Source organism: Podarcis erhardii, assembly GCF_964252035.2.
Source record: "Podarcis erhardii genome assembly, chromosome: 14".
In the NCBI taxonomy this organism is placed as follows: Eukaryota; Metazoa; Chordata; class Lepidosauria; order Squamata; family Lacertidae; genus Podarcis; species Podarcis erhardii.
The window spans coordinates 11230932-11244077 of NC_138503.1; the positions used below are offsets into that span (position 1 = coordinate 11230932).

General features: G+C 41.7%; 1 protein-coding gene across 5 annotated transcripts in view; it reads left to right on the forward strand.

Moving 5' to 3' along the window:
- MYO5A (myosin VA) overlaps positions 1–13146 on the forward strand; it is a 117451-nt gene that overhangs the window by 34879 nt on the left and 69426 nt on the right. For all 5 annotated transcript variants that reach the window (XM_081838628.1, XM_081838627.1, XM_081838629.1 and 2 more), the window contains exon 5: positions 12300–12456. In XM_081838628.1, coding sequence (XP_081694754.1) covers positions 12300–12456 — 157 coding nt within the window. The remainder of the gene's footprint in view (positions 1–12299; positions 12457–13146) is intronic.

Here is a 13146-nt window from a genome sequence, read left to right on the forward strand (position 1 = left end):
GAAACTACAGAGTATCTTGATCATTAGATGAGCAGGACATCAGAGGAAGGTCATTTCTATGTGCTTTACAGGACACCTGGCATGCTGCTATTGGAGACAATGTCAAGAATCAGAGGTCCAGATCTCACACAACACTCTGCCAAACCATGGCTAAGCATGAGCGTGAGACCATGCAGGTTCTCTGAGGAAAAATCATGACTGCTTTGCTCCTCCCCTTACCCTCCTATTCAAAGCGAAACCATAATTTGGCTTAGTGTTATATCCAAACTGAGGCTCATGGCTTGTCTCACTCCAGACAAACCATAAATTATAGCCAAGGCTTGTTCTTGACTTACTGCTCATCGTTTGTCTGGAGGAGACAAACCATAACCATGGGTTTGAATGTGTTGTTGAGCCATACCATGGTTCAGCCTTGGGGAGTGCAGCCAGGACCAGGGGAGAAGTCAAGATTTTTCCTTTGAGTTCCTTTACATTCACCTGTTCATGCGTAGTCACGGTTTGGCTTGCGGAAGGGTAGGAAACCACACTGAGAAGTAGGACTGATCTGAAAAGTTATCTTACAGGCACCGTCCAGGGGTCCAGAGCCAGTGCGGTGTAGTGGCTAAGAGCGGTAGACTCGTAATCTGGTGAACTGGGTTCGCGTCCCCGCTCCTCCACATGCAGCTGCTGGGTGACCTTGGGCCAGTCCCACTTCTCAGAAGTCTCTCAGCCTCACTCACCTCACAGAGTGTTTGTTGTGGGGGAGGAAGGGAAAGGAGATTGTGAGCCGCTTTGAGACTCCTTAGGGTAGTGATAAAGCGGGATATCAAATCCAAGTTCTTCTTCTTCCTTTACCTTTTTCTTTGACCTTTCTATGGTGTAACACCAGGAGCCAGCATGGCTGAGTGTTGGAGTAGGAGCAGGGAGGCTTAGGTTTGAATAGCTATTCTGCCATGAGGCACACCAGATGACCAGAATTGTTGTGAGAACACAATGCAGGAGATGGGGAGCAGAGACAACTGTATGTCCTCCCCTGAGCTTTTGGAAGGAAAATATGAAATAGGCTTTGGCTTGAATTAATCCGTGTTGGAGCAGCAATTAACCCCGCCATTTCAAAGGCCTATCCTGTAACGTGCAATCTTTGTCATCTATTATTTTTCAGTCGATATCCTAGAATTTGATAACTTGTTGAATTTGAGCATTTTCACACATTCCTTCTACTGAGGGCAAAAGGTTATAGCAGCTGGACATGGAAAGCCACTTTTAGCTGGGAATTGTGCCTGAGCTTCAGAATGAAGAGAAAATTAAATGTATTCACAACCATCTATACAATTTGCACTGGGGTAGGACTTCCGAGTTTGCTTTCTGACTGATTTTGTAGCAGAGACTCTATGCAGACCCCTCATAGCGAGTTGCTTTCCACACAGACTGAGGTCAAATGTGGTTAGCATTGGAGCCTGAAGTTCATATGAGGTGCCCCGCTGGAAGCTGTTCACTGAGAATTAGCAGACTGTTGCAACAGTGACCTCAACGAAATAATCCTCAGGGAGTAACTTTCATCTTGCTGGCTCATTTTTTTTTTGTCCGGAATGCAATCTGTCATGATTTTGCAGATACTGATTATTTCCATTTGCATGTGTGCTTAGCTTTGTAGAAAGTGTTTGTACATTATCGGTTGTTCATTCTGCACCTTTCAGCTGTGTCTGTGAGTAGAATGTGGGAGAGGGAGAAACGATACATTGCCAAATGAAAATGCATACGGTTCCATAAAATCTCTCTTAGTGCAGCCTTTCCCCAGTGTGGCACTGTCCAGATATTGTGTACTACAGCAACGCCCATCATCCCTGACCATTGTCCATGCTTGCTGGGGCTGAAGTCAGTTGTAGTCCACAACATGTGGAGGGCACCAGGTTGTGGTAGGCTGGCTTAGAGCTTTTATCAAGCATCTGGTGCATTTAAGCCATGATTGATTAATAGCCCTAAGGAGCTTCAGTCCTTCGTGTTGGAAGGGGCGCCACTAAATCCTTGACAGGTTTGATTCAGAAGCAGCTCTGGCTCGTTGCTCCAGATGTTATCAGTCTTTGCGGTCAGCAGTTTTTCCGGAGTAGTGGGCTTAAAATTAGGACATGTTTTTATAAACCCGTTACTAACGAAGTAAACCCCACTTATGCTAAGTAGCATGTGCCGTGTTTAGGGTTAGTGGTCCAAGTTTGACGCACCCTTAAATTATTCTAAAGCCCCAATCCAGTGGGAATTTCTCCTGTGCAGTCTCCATTGAAATGCTGGGGACAAATGTGGTCTTGCATGGCTCCCGCTTCATTTCAGTGGGTTGTGTAAGAGAACTGCTTTCTAAATTGTTGCATCTTGAAGGAAAAAAATCACCCAGGGAAATGTTGAGTGGATGGAGCTGGGTGTGTCAGATGGGTGAACTACCCCTTTTGGATGAGGGGTGCTAGCTGCTGCTGGGTGTTTTGTTTTTTTGGAGGGGGATGGGTTCAGAATTTTTTTGTGCTTTAAAACATCGTTCATTCTTTAAATGGAAATGTCACCAATGGAAAGGCTTAAAAAACCCCACTTAGACTGGGGTGAATAAGTCCTCTAGTTGAGACCGTATATCACCAGCACCAGCCCAGCTATTGCTCAGCAATTTTTTTCGCATTCTCCACTATAAAGTATTGCACAGTTGTGCAGAAGATAATATTAAGGGCAGGCATGATAGTTGACTCTGAATATCTGAACAGTGGTCACACAGAAGATGGAGCAGACTTTAAGGGAAGCAGATTTTGGATAAATGCTAGAAGAAATTTCCTAATGGTATTGACAGGGGAAGAGACTAGATATATTCAAATTCTGTGATTAAAACCATACTGTAACAAGGCACTCTGATCAGCCTGATCAGAGTCAGCTTTTTTCCGGTTCCCACTAGGTAATGTTAAAATACGCAGAGGCAAGTTAGTCCCAAGTTTGTAGATTTCCATGCTTTCTATACCTTGAGTTGTGTGAGCTGTCATGTCTTAATCAGTGGTGTTTAACTGTGAGCTTTAATATCTTTTTAGCTTATTAAATATTAATAGCCTTTACAAAAACTGCACAGAAATTTCTTTTAAAATTCTTTTATATATACCATCCAATAGATAAAAATAAAAAAATACATGCAAGTACCAGATCGTACCTTAGTTAGGGCATTCATTTTTATATATCACTTCTAGATTGGAGGTGCTTTAGGGTTCTTTAAATTTATTTTTTTGCTAATACTATTAAGCACTTTCTAAAAAGATTAACCAAATTACTTTTTGTGCTATTATCACAATTCTTTAGGTTATTTAAAATACGGTATGACTTGTGGTGCAAGTCTCTCATTCATACTACTTCTGGCCATTAAAAACAACAATATCACATTATACCAAATGTATGGAAATCCAGAAACTTATTCGTAGCTGCTTCTAGCACTTCTACTATGGACATACTTAATTCAAGCTCACATATAATACCATTAGCATATGATCCTACAAAATACTTTCTTTACTGCTATCAATGATGTGGAGCATAGGTGAAATACATAATTCATTATTCTGTGGAAAAATCAATTTCGCATCTCCTTTCCTAGACAAGCTGTACATGGCAGTTTTGTGTAAGTGAACTTTATTGGTAGTGTGTGTTCTAGGAAACTGCTGATCAGCTCTGGCCAGTTTGCCTTGCAGATACTTTTTGAATTAACTGAAATGGTGGTTGTAACCTTTAAGACACAACATTAATATTAATATTTAAAAGAGGATTAGACAAATTCACTGAAGACATGTCTATCTGTGGTTCCTAGCCGTGATGGCAACGCTCTGCCTCCATGTTAGAAGCAGTAATAACCCAATATCTCAAAATTAACCTGGCTAATCATAATGCTTACTGAGTGCTTTTGCATCTATCAATCTTATGACACCTGATAGCTAATGCATCCTCCCCACATCTCTGAAAGGAAGAGTACAACTTAATTATCCTATTTGGACCACAATTTATTGCACAGGCCAGTGCAAAAGGCAAAGCTTTCTTCTTGCTGTATAACGATGTGCAAAGATGTGGCTTAGGAACAATTAAGGACTTTAATGGTCAATTTTATGAAGAAAGTAATTGACAAGATCCCAAAAGTACTTTATAAGAATTATGTTCTAGAGGCAGTGGACTGGAAGACAAAGCAAGATAATAAATTGCAAGTTCAGACTTTTTTTGTTTGCAAAATGTTCGTTAAAAACACCAGAAGAAAAGCAAGATGACAGGAGTGGAATGATAAGTGCAAATAACAGATTAGAAAATAGTACATCCTGTCTTCCTTCAAGATAGTAGGCATATAATTTGCTTGTTCATTACATTTTTTAACCCACTTCTTTCCAAGGAGCTAAAAACGAACACATGCTTAAACGCTCCCCTGTTTCATTATTGCAGTAACTTTCTGAGGTAGCTTAGGCTAAGAGATGGTGACTGGCACAAGGGTCATCATAGTTAAACAAAGCATAAACTATGGAACTCGATCCCACCGGAGACAGTGATGGCCACCAACAAGGCAGTGATGACCTCCTCCTCCGTGTTGTTGTTGTTGTTGTTGTTGTTGTTGTTACTACTGTGTTGTTGTTATTGTTGTTGTTGTTGTTATATCGTTTAGTTGTGTCCAACTCTTTGTGACCCCATGGACCAGAGCACGCCAGGCCCTCCTGTCTTCCATTGTCTCCCACAGTTTGGTCAAACTCATGCTGGTAGCTTCGAGAACACTGTCCAACCATCTCGTCCTCTGTCGTCCCCTTCTCCTTGTGCCCTCCATCTTTCCCAACACCAGGGTCTTTTCCAGGGAGTCTTCTCTTCTCATGAGGTGGCCAAAGTATTGGAGCCTCTGCTTGAGGATCTGTCCTTCCAGTGAGCACTCAGGGCTGATTTCCCTAAGAATGGAGAGGTTTGATCTTCTTGCAGTCCGTTGGACTCTCAAGATTCTCCTCCAGCACCATTATTATTATTATTATTATTATTATTATTATTATTATTATTATTATTTTATATTGCAATTTATTACCTGCCTTTCACCCTAAGGTCCCAAGGTGTGTTACAGATTGATATTAATATTTAAAAGAGGATTAGACAATTCATGGAGGATAATGCTATCAATGGGTCCTAGGCATACTTATGCTCTGCCTCCATGGTCAAAGGCAGTAATGCTTCTGAATTCTCAGTTGCTGGAAATGGCAAAAGGGGATAGCGCTCTTGTGCTTGAGTCCACTGTGAGAACAGGATGCTGAACTAGGTGGGCCATTGGTGTGATCCAGTAGGCTCTCCTGAGCTTTGGAATTGAGTGGAGATTTGAACCTCGGTCTCCCTGAGCCTAGTCTGACACTATCACCATTGCACCATACTAGGGTTTCACACTCAGGCACTGACCAGCCTCCAAACTGCTTGGTTTCATCAGTGTTACCACATCATTTGTCTTCAGTTCATAGCCTTTCTCTTCTTCCTGATTTTCAAAGCGACAAGGAAGGATTTGGAAATACTGGATGTCTCAAGACAATGGTGACTTGAAAGGGCTTGAACAGCAGTACAGACTTCTTTAAAGAGCAATGCAGTTGCCTTTGGAAAAACCTGTCACTAGATTTTGCATAGCTACCAGTTTTTTATGCCTTTAACATGTATCGATTTCCTTGCCTGCAATAACATAAGATTGCTGTCCATCCAGTTGCTAGTTGCACGATTGATGTCTTGTCTAGTCTTGCCTTCAGTTCCCACAGGTTTTGATGCTGGACTATCGCTACATGCTTCCCATTGTGCTGAACACCCCTTCTATCAGTAACTCATTCGTAGCTATCCGTGGTTCTGTAACTCCTGGCCTACCTTTGCTGGACAGAGGTTGAAAGCAGATTGGATCTCTGCCCACCAAGGCTATCTCCCACAGGCTCTACCTCCTTTTGGAGAACTTGGCTTCTTAAAAGGGCAGCCCTCTGATCTGAAGGCTCTCCTCCTCTGCACCATAGGATCAATCCTGTGCTGCTGTACCTAAAGGGAGGTACTGTGAAAGCCATTGGGTCCCTCAAGCTCAGGAGAAGACACCAGTGAAGTCTCCTGATCTCCAGCAGAAACTGGTCCAGCTCCTTATCTGGTGTCTATGCAACCTTTGACTCTGTGTCTAGATTGCTGCTGGGCTCAGGATTCATGCCACCAAGCTTGGCAAACTATCTATGGCTAAGACCACAGGTATTCTATAACCTTAGATACTGAGAGGTGATTTCTGTGCAGTTTTTACTCATGAATCAATTCCAAAAATAATCACTTACAATTACAGTGGTACCTTGGTTTAAGAACAGCTTAGTTTATGAACAACTAGGATTAAGAACTCTGCAAACCTGGAAGTAGGTGTTTTGGTTTGTGAACTTTGCCTCGGAATAAGAACATGTTTTGCTTCCTGTTGAGTGTGTTCTATTTGTAAATTGAGTTCCCCACTGCTATGGGAAAGCACGCCTTGGTTTAAGAATGCTTTGGTTTAAGAATGGATTTCTGGAACGGATTAAGTTAGTAAACCAAGGTACCACTGTATAGTCTTTGCTCTGATAAGTGATTATTAGAATCTGTGTGACATTATATCCTAAATATAAATATAATTAAATTGCCCTAGATTGTAGAATCGTGTTTCATATCACGAAAACTAGCTTTCTGAATAAAAATGACACTGAGTCTGGTGGTATGAAGCCTTCTAAGCCTGGACTGGGGGGAAAGTTTAAGTTCCAGCTACGAAAATGCACAATGAACTCCTGTCTAGCATAGAGATTCACTGCAGAATAGATAGCACCAGCTGATTCTGCTTATATAGAGACTGTCTGTGCCAGGTACTTGCCAGAGGGTGTTATAATAGGCTGCATACAGGGAATTTAATAGTGTATTCTGCATAGCCCTAGTGAGAGAAAGTGTGTGTGTGTGTGTGGAGGTGGGGTGGGGGCCTATACTGATGTTAGTAAGGAGTGCTAATGTGCTTTGAAGGGACTAAAGCCTATCAAATGTTTCCATTAGTAATATATAAATCCTTATCATAATGACTTTTTTAGGAAAGTTGTATTGCATTTAACCTAGAGGAAGAGACATCTTGGTATACTAGACTTCCCTGTGTCCCAGCCTGTTAAAAACTCTGTACTGATTGTAAGCATTGTGTATTCTAATAACGTTTTGTATTGGGTTTAATCCTTGTCTTGTGTATGTTCTCCTTCACTTTTCGCTCTTCCCCTTTTAAACATGGAGCAATTGTGTGTTTCCCCAGAGCCTATTATAACTAGTTGCCCCTACTTCTGCATTATTATTATTTTCAACAAATCTGCCCTGGCATGTTTAACTTGAGATTGCATGCAGTGTATTAATATGGGAAAAGTTGGAACTGGTTTCACACCTTCTGCGAGAGCTGATCTCGGGCTTGAACATGAAGTGGATGTCTTTACAAACCTTCATTCTGAAACCCCAATCTCTTAAGCCTGCATTTCAACATATATTGTGCATTTTCTCTTCCCCCTGCTTGTTGAAGACTTAGAGGAGAGAAGGAGCTGTTCACACCTCATGGAAAACTAACTTGTAAAAATACGTGCCATATTTCGCTGAGCTCTCTCCATCACCAAGTCAACATCACATTGTTGTGTCATTCAGCTTTCCCGGGCTCCATAGAAACAGGTACTGGGGTCCAGCTAGATTTGTCTTTGGCATGCAGAAAGTCCTGAATGGGTATGCCAATTTCCTTTCTGGTGTCTTGCTCCTCAAGGGACATGTTGCATCTTACTTCGCCAAACCTTTGTTAGGCATTGCAAGTATAGGCCATCATAAAACATCCATATATAAAAATTTAAAATATATACAAATAAACAGCCATGTAAAATATATAATGATGAGGATTTTCATTGGGATTCCCCCCCGCTCAGTAGTGCCATTCACCACTTTAAGAGATACTATTGACAAAAACTCAGCCACCCTTACAGTTACTTTGGGGTTAATGTCAGACAGATAAAATCTGATATTTTCATTGTGCCATGATGTTAGGTGACCCAAAAAATGGGATAGCACGCGTCTGTGTAGCTGGTTGTACAATGGACAGTAGAAAATATGTTCTACGGTGTCCGGCACATTCAAAGAACATTCGCAATGTTTGTCATTTCTGGGGATGTTTAAATATCTGCCCTTGACAAAAGCTGAGGGGAAAATGTTCAGTCAGGCTAACATAAAGGTCCTGCATTGGACTGTAATTATTAATTTTGAGATATAAGTGACCCTGTTATCTGTTGTATTTAAACCATAGAACTTGGGGGAGTAAAATTTATTTACAGCTGACTCAACATTTTGTTTTTCAATGTCCCTTAATCTGCTTTGAATAGTCCAATAAATATATTGCTCAGTTGAATTATACAAGGGTTCCAAGTCAATACCAACTGATCTGATTTTACTATGTAAGAGTTGGAACCATCTGCATTTATAAGAGTCCTTAAGTAAGTCAGAGAGCAGACTCGAAGGTTGAAAACAATAATGGCAACGCAACCAGTTTTTATAGTGCTAGCCCACACCCAATATTCTATCCTGTGTATACCTAGTTCTGTACACATCATCTCATACTTGATTGAACTTGGGAGCCCCAGGATACATCTCAAGAAACTTGAGTGTATCTTATCTCAATCACAATTATATGCTTGCATCCGTATTGGGATCCCTAAAAGTAGCTGGGACGACACTTTAGCTTGAAAAATCTGAATAGCAGCTGGTATAAATTGGTTACCTTTCTGAAAATAAAAGCGAGTTACTGCTGAGGAGGTACACTTTGCCTGTGTTATAGCACACGTGCAATGGTTTGACCAACCTGAGTTGCTCTCGAATAAAATTCCGAGATTTCTGTGCACCTTTACTTGCTGGATTTCTTGCCCTCTTATTTTCCATTTCTCTAATTTCCGGGAATTAGAGAAGACCAGAATTTTTGCCTTCTCATAATTTATTGAAAGTTTATTGGCTTCACAATAGGAAACCAGGGAGAGTAAAAGATGTTTCAGACCAATCCTCATCAGAGATAATAAGGCCGCCTCATCCGCATACAGTAAAAGTGGGACCAGAAATGTTGCACCATGGTGCGCGGCAGCTTTTCTGGTCCCCTTGAAAACAGGCGTAGGGTCATGCTTAGGGTCAAGGTTTGCCCTTCAATTGCACACCAATCTGCCTTAAATATGCATGCCAGTTTTAACTCTGATGTCTCTGTGTTCAAGGGGGCTATCAAAGTGGATGTGGAAGGTTGAGCTGAAACTCTGTTTACTGCTGATTGGCATTTCCTCTTTTCGCTACTTCTTACATTTAAAATTGCTCCAATTCCCGAGGAAGTCAGTGAAGCATAAACACGCAGCTGTCTTTCAGTTACACTTATTTCATTGGGCACCACTGACTTCTGCTGGATTGCACCCTTCCTCCTGCAGTGAATGGACTGGCAAGAAAATAGCTAGCTGTACTTCTGCTCCCAGTGCTGCATCACATTGCTTCATCGTAGCATCATATATCTTCTGAAATATGACAAAAGAATACATGTTGCTGCCCACCTCATTGTCACTAGGGTTGAACATTGGTCCTGCGTGCAGCCCAAATTCAAAGAGAATGTAGGTGATTCTTGTGATGTTTTCACATGCTTGCCAGAAGAAATATCAACAACCTCAGATATGCAGATGACACAACCTTGATGGCAGAAAGTGAGGAGGAATTAAAGAACCTTTTAATGAGGGTGAAAGAGGAGAGTGCAAAATATGGTCTGAAGCTTAACATCAAAAAAACGAAGATCATGGCCACTGGTCCCATCGCCTCCTGGCAAATAGAAGGGGAAGAAATGGAGGCAGTGAGAGATTTTACTTTCTTGGGCTCCATGATCACTGCAGATGGTGACAGCAGCCACGAAATTAAAAGACGCCTGCTTTTTGGGAGAAAAGCAATGACAAACCTAGACAGCATCTTAAAAAGTAGAGACATCACCTTGCCAACAAAGGTCCGTGTAGTAAAAGCTATGGTTTTCCCAGTAGTGATGTATGGAAGTGAGAGCTGGACCATAAAGAAGGCTGATTGCTGAAGAATTGATGCTTTTGAATTATGGTGCTGGAGGAGGCTCTTGAGAGTCCCATGGACTGCAAGCAGATCAAACCTATCCATTCTGAAGGAAATCAGCCCTGAGTGCTCACTGGAAGGACAGATCGTGAAGCTGAGGCTCCAATACTTTGGCCACCTCATGAGAAGAGAAGACTCCCTGGAAAAGACCCTGATGTTGGGAAAGATGGAGGGCACAAGGAGAAGGGGACGATAGAGGGCGAGATGGTTGGACAGTGTTCTTGAAGCTACAAACATGAGTCTGACCAAACTGCAGGAGGCAGTGGAAGACAGGAGTGCCTGGTGTGCTCTGGTCCATGGGGTCACAAAGAGTTGGACACGACTAAACGACAACAAAGTTTCTTGAGTCAGATCAGGGACTTCCTAAAGCTCATCCCTTCACTTCCTTCTCTCCATGGTGGAGGGGCGAAAGAATTTTTGTGGTGGCAGTCTCTGCAGCTGGGAAAAAGGTGTCATCAGATCAAGGTGCTGTTTGCTTTCTCCCATTGATCCTGGCCTGCCAGTGCATATTTCTAATTGTCACACTGGAAATAACAGTTGTGTGGATTATTTATACATGTGGGAGAATCTCCCACTGGCCCCTCCTAGTGGTGCAGCAGTTAAACTGCTAGCACAATTTTACATTTGATACGGTTTCAAATTGGATGGGGAACTGACGGCTTGTTGAGATTCCTGTATTGTATGAGGTTGAATTAAATGACCCTTGGCGTCTCTTCCAATTCTACGATTTTAGTTGCTTAATAGTAATCAGAATGAGAAGGAAAAAAACCCATCTGGTGCAGACTGTGGGTAAATAGCCCTTGGTTCCCTTTCAGCACTGCAATCCATCCCTCACCCATGGAATGATAGAATTGAAGAGTTGAAAGGGACCACAAGGGCAGTGTTAAAAACTGAGATATGAAAGCTAGGAGCTAAGTGGCACCTTAAACCTAGGTTATGGGTGCAATAACAGAATGTCTAGGCACGCTTTTTTATAACAAGTATACAGGGCTGAAAATGAATGACCTGCAGCTAAAATATTATGTTCATTTTTAACATGGTCTAGTCCTTCACCTGCCCCACCCCCCCAATATTCTTAAGAGGGTCTCTCTTCCAGTCTTCAGAGAGTAGCTGGAAGTGGGGAGGCAGAAAAAGGTCCTCCTTTCCTTCCACTTTGCAGTTTTAATTTGAAAACTTATGCGCAGTACTGCGCCCAGAGCTCAGAAACTGCTCGCGCCAATGAAATTCCCGGTCACAAAATGTGCCTAGAACAGTGGGAGTTTTGAACACTGCACATGCACTGCACATCCCATGCAATGCAGGATTTTTTTTTGCCCTATGTGGGGTTCGAACCCACAACCCTGAGATCAAGAATCTCATGATCTACTGACTTTGTCTATGCCAGCCTCAAATGCCATGGAGTCTTCTGTCTACATGGAAGTGGAAGCAAGGATGTTACATGCTAAGTTGAAGAGGAGGAGAGGGAAAAGAGAGAAGGAAAGAAAGGAAATGGTCAGAGTGTGCAGCCAAGTGTGAGGGAATGAAAAGAGAGAGAAAGAGAAAGATGGCGTCAAAAGGGGCATGGTGAGCTGAGGGAGAGGATAAAGAAGCAATTTCCGAAAGCGGATGTCAGTGTTTGCCAACTGATTATGCCAAACTCTGCCTCCATCTGTTGCCATTCTTTGACTGCCCTTGCACAGTCATTTTATGACCAGTGGTCCTCAGTAATTTTCAGCACTCTTCAAGTGGACCCTGAGGAGTTTGAGAACCCCTGATATCTAGGATATTGAGGGCAATTGAAAGCAGCTTTTTGTTTTAATGTTGAAATACATATTTTGTTCAAAGATTAGAATACAAAAGTATTCTTTCTTGCATAGTCTCATGTCTTGAATAGGAAAAAAGCTCTACCCCTGCATTTCTTGTAGATTCATACAACTGAGTTACTGATTTGCTTTCTTTGGTGAAATGTTTTGATGCTTTGTATAAGGAACTTTTGAATGCAAAATATTGCTATTCTATGTTCCATATGAAACACACCTGTACATATGTATGTATATATGTAAACAAGCTTTCTCCTTTAAAGTAACATTTATACGATTTTTAGGCTTCTACTTTCTTAGATTGTGTCTTCTTTGCACGTTATCCCAAACACAATATGCACGTCCGAGTCAAGATGGGTGAACATTAATACAACTGAAACTGATTTGTTTCCATTTCAGAGATGAACGGAACCAGTCAATTATTGTAAGTGGAGAATCTGGAGCTGGAAAAACAGTCTCTGCTAAATATGCTATGAGATATTTTGCCACTGTAAGCGGGTCTGCAAGTGAAGCTAATGTTGAAGAGAGAGTATTGGCTTCCAATCCTATAATGGAGGTAAGACCAGGAACATGGTTACTTTAAGTCTAATGGAGGGTTCTTTTGCTAGTTGATTTGCCTTTGCTAAAGTGAAGCCCGGGGTTTGCAGGGAAATGTTGGTTGTCAAGGTAGTTTTATTACAACTCACCCCACCCCTGAAATATGGTGGGTCGTACTGTTGGCCTTTAGCTGGAAGAAAAGGAAATGATAAAATTATTTCAGGCAATATGGTCCCAATTTCTAGAGTGCTTTGCTTCACCGAATAGTATTTCTTAAAAGCTGAACATCACCTTTGGGTGCTCCCCTTTTTCTTGTTCATTTGCATCCTTCTAAAAAGTGGAGAGGAGCAGGTAACACAGTGAGTGACTAATTCTTTCTAATCCGAACTTCAGAGAATGAATGTCTGCTCATATAGTTATCATTTACCAGAATTTGCATGTGCTGTGAAATAAGGAGTGGGTTTGAAGCTTACGAATCGCCCCAACTCCCACTCCATATTTTATTTGTTTTATTTTAAGATGGGATCTTCCTGTCCCTGTCCCTGACACTCAAACCTTACTTCTTAGTGTGTGACCCTTAGTCCTAATCTTATAATACATATAAATCTTGCAGGGTGAATATTCTCTGAATAGCCCTGGAGCTGGACAAAGACATTTTAGGGAGGTACCTAAACAACGCCTTTCAGCATTATACAGTGGTACATCGGGT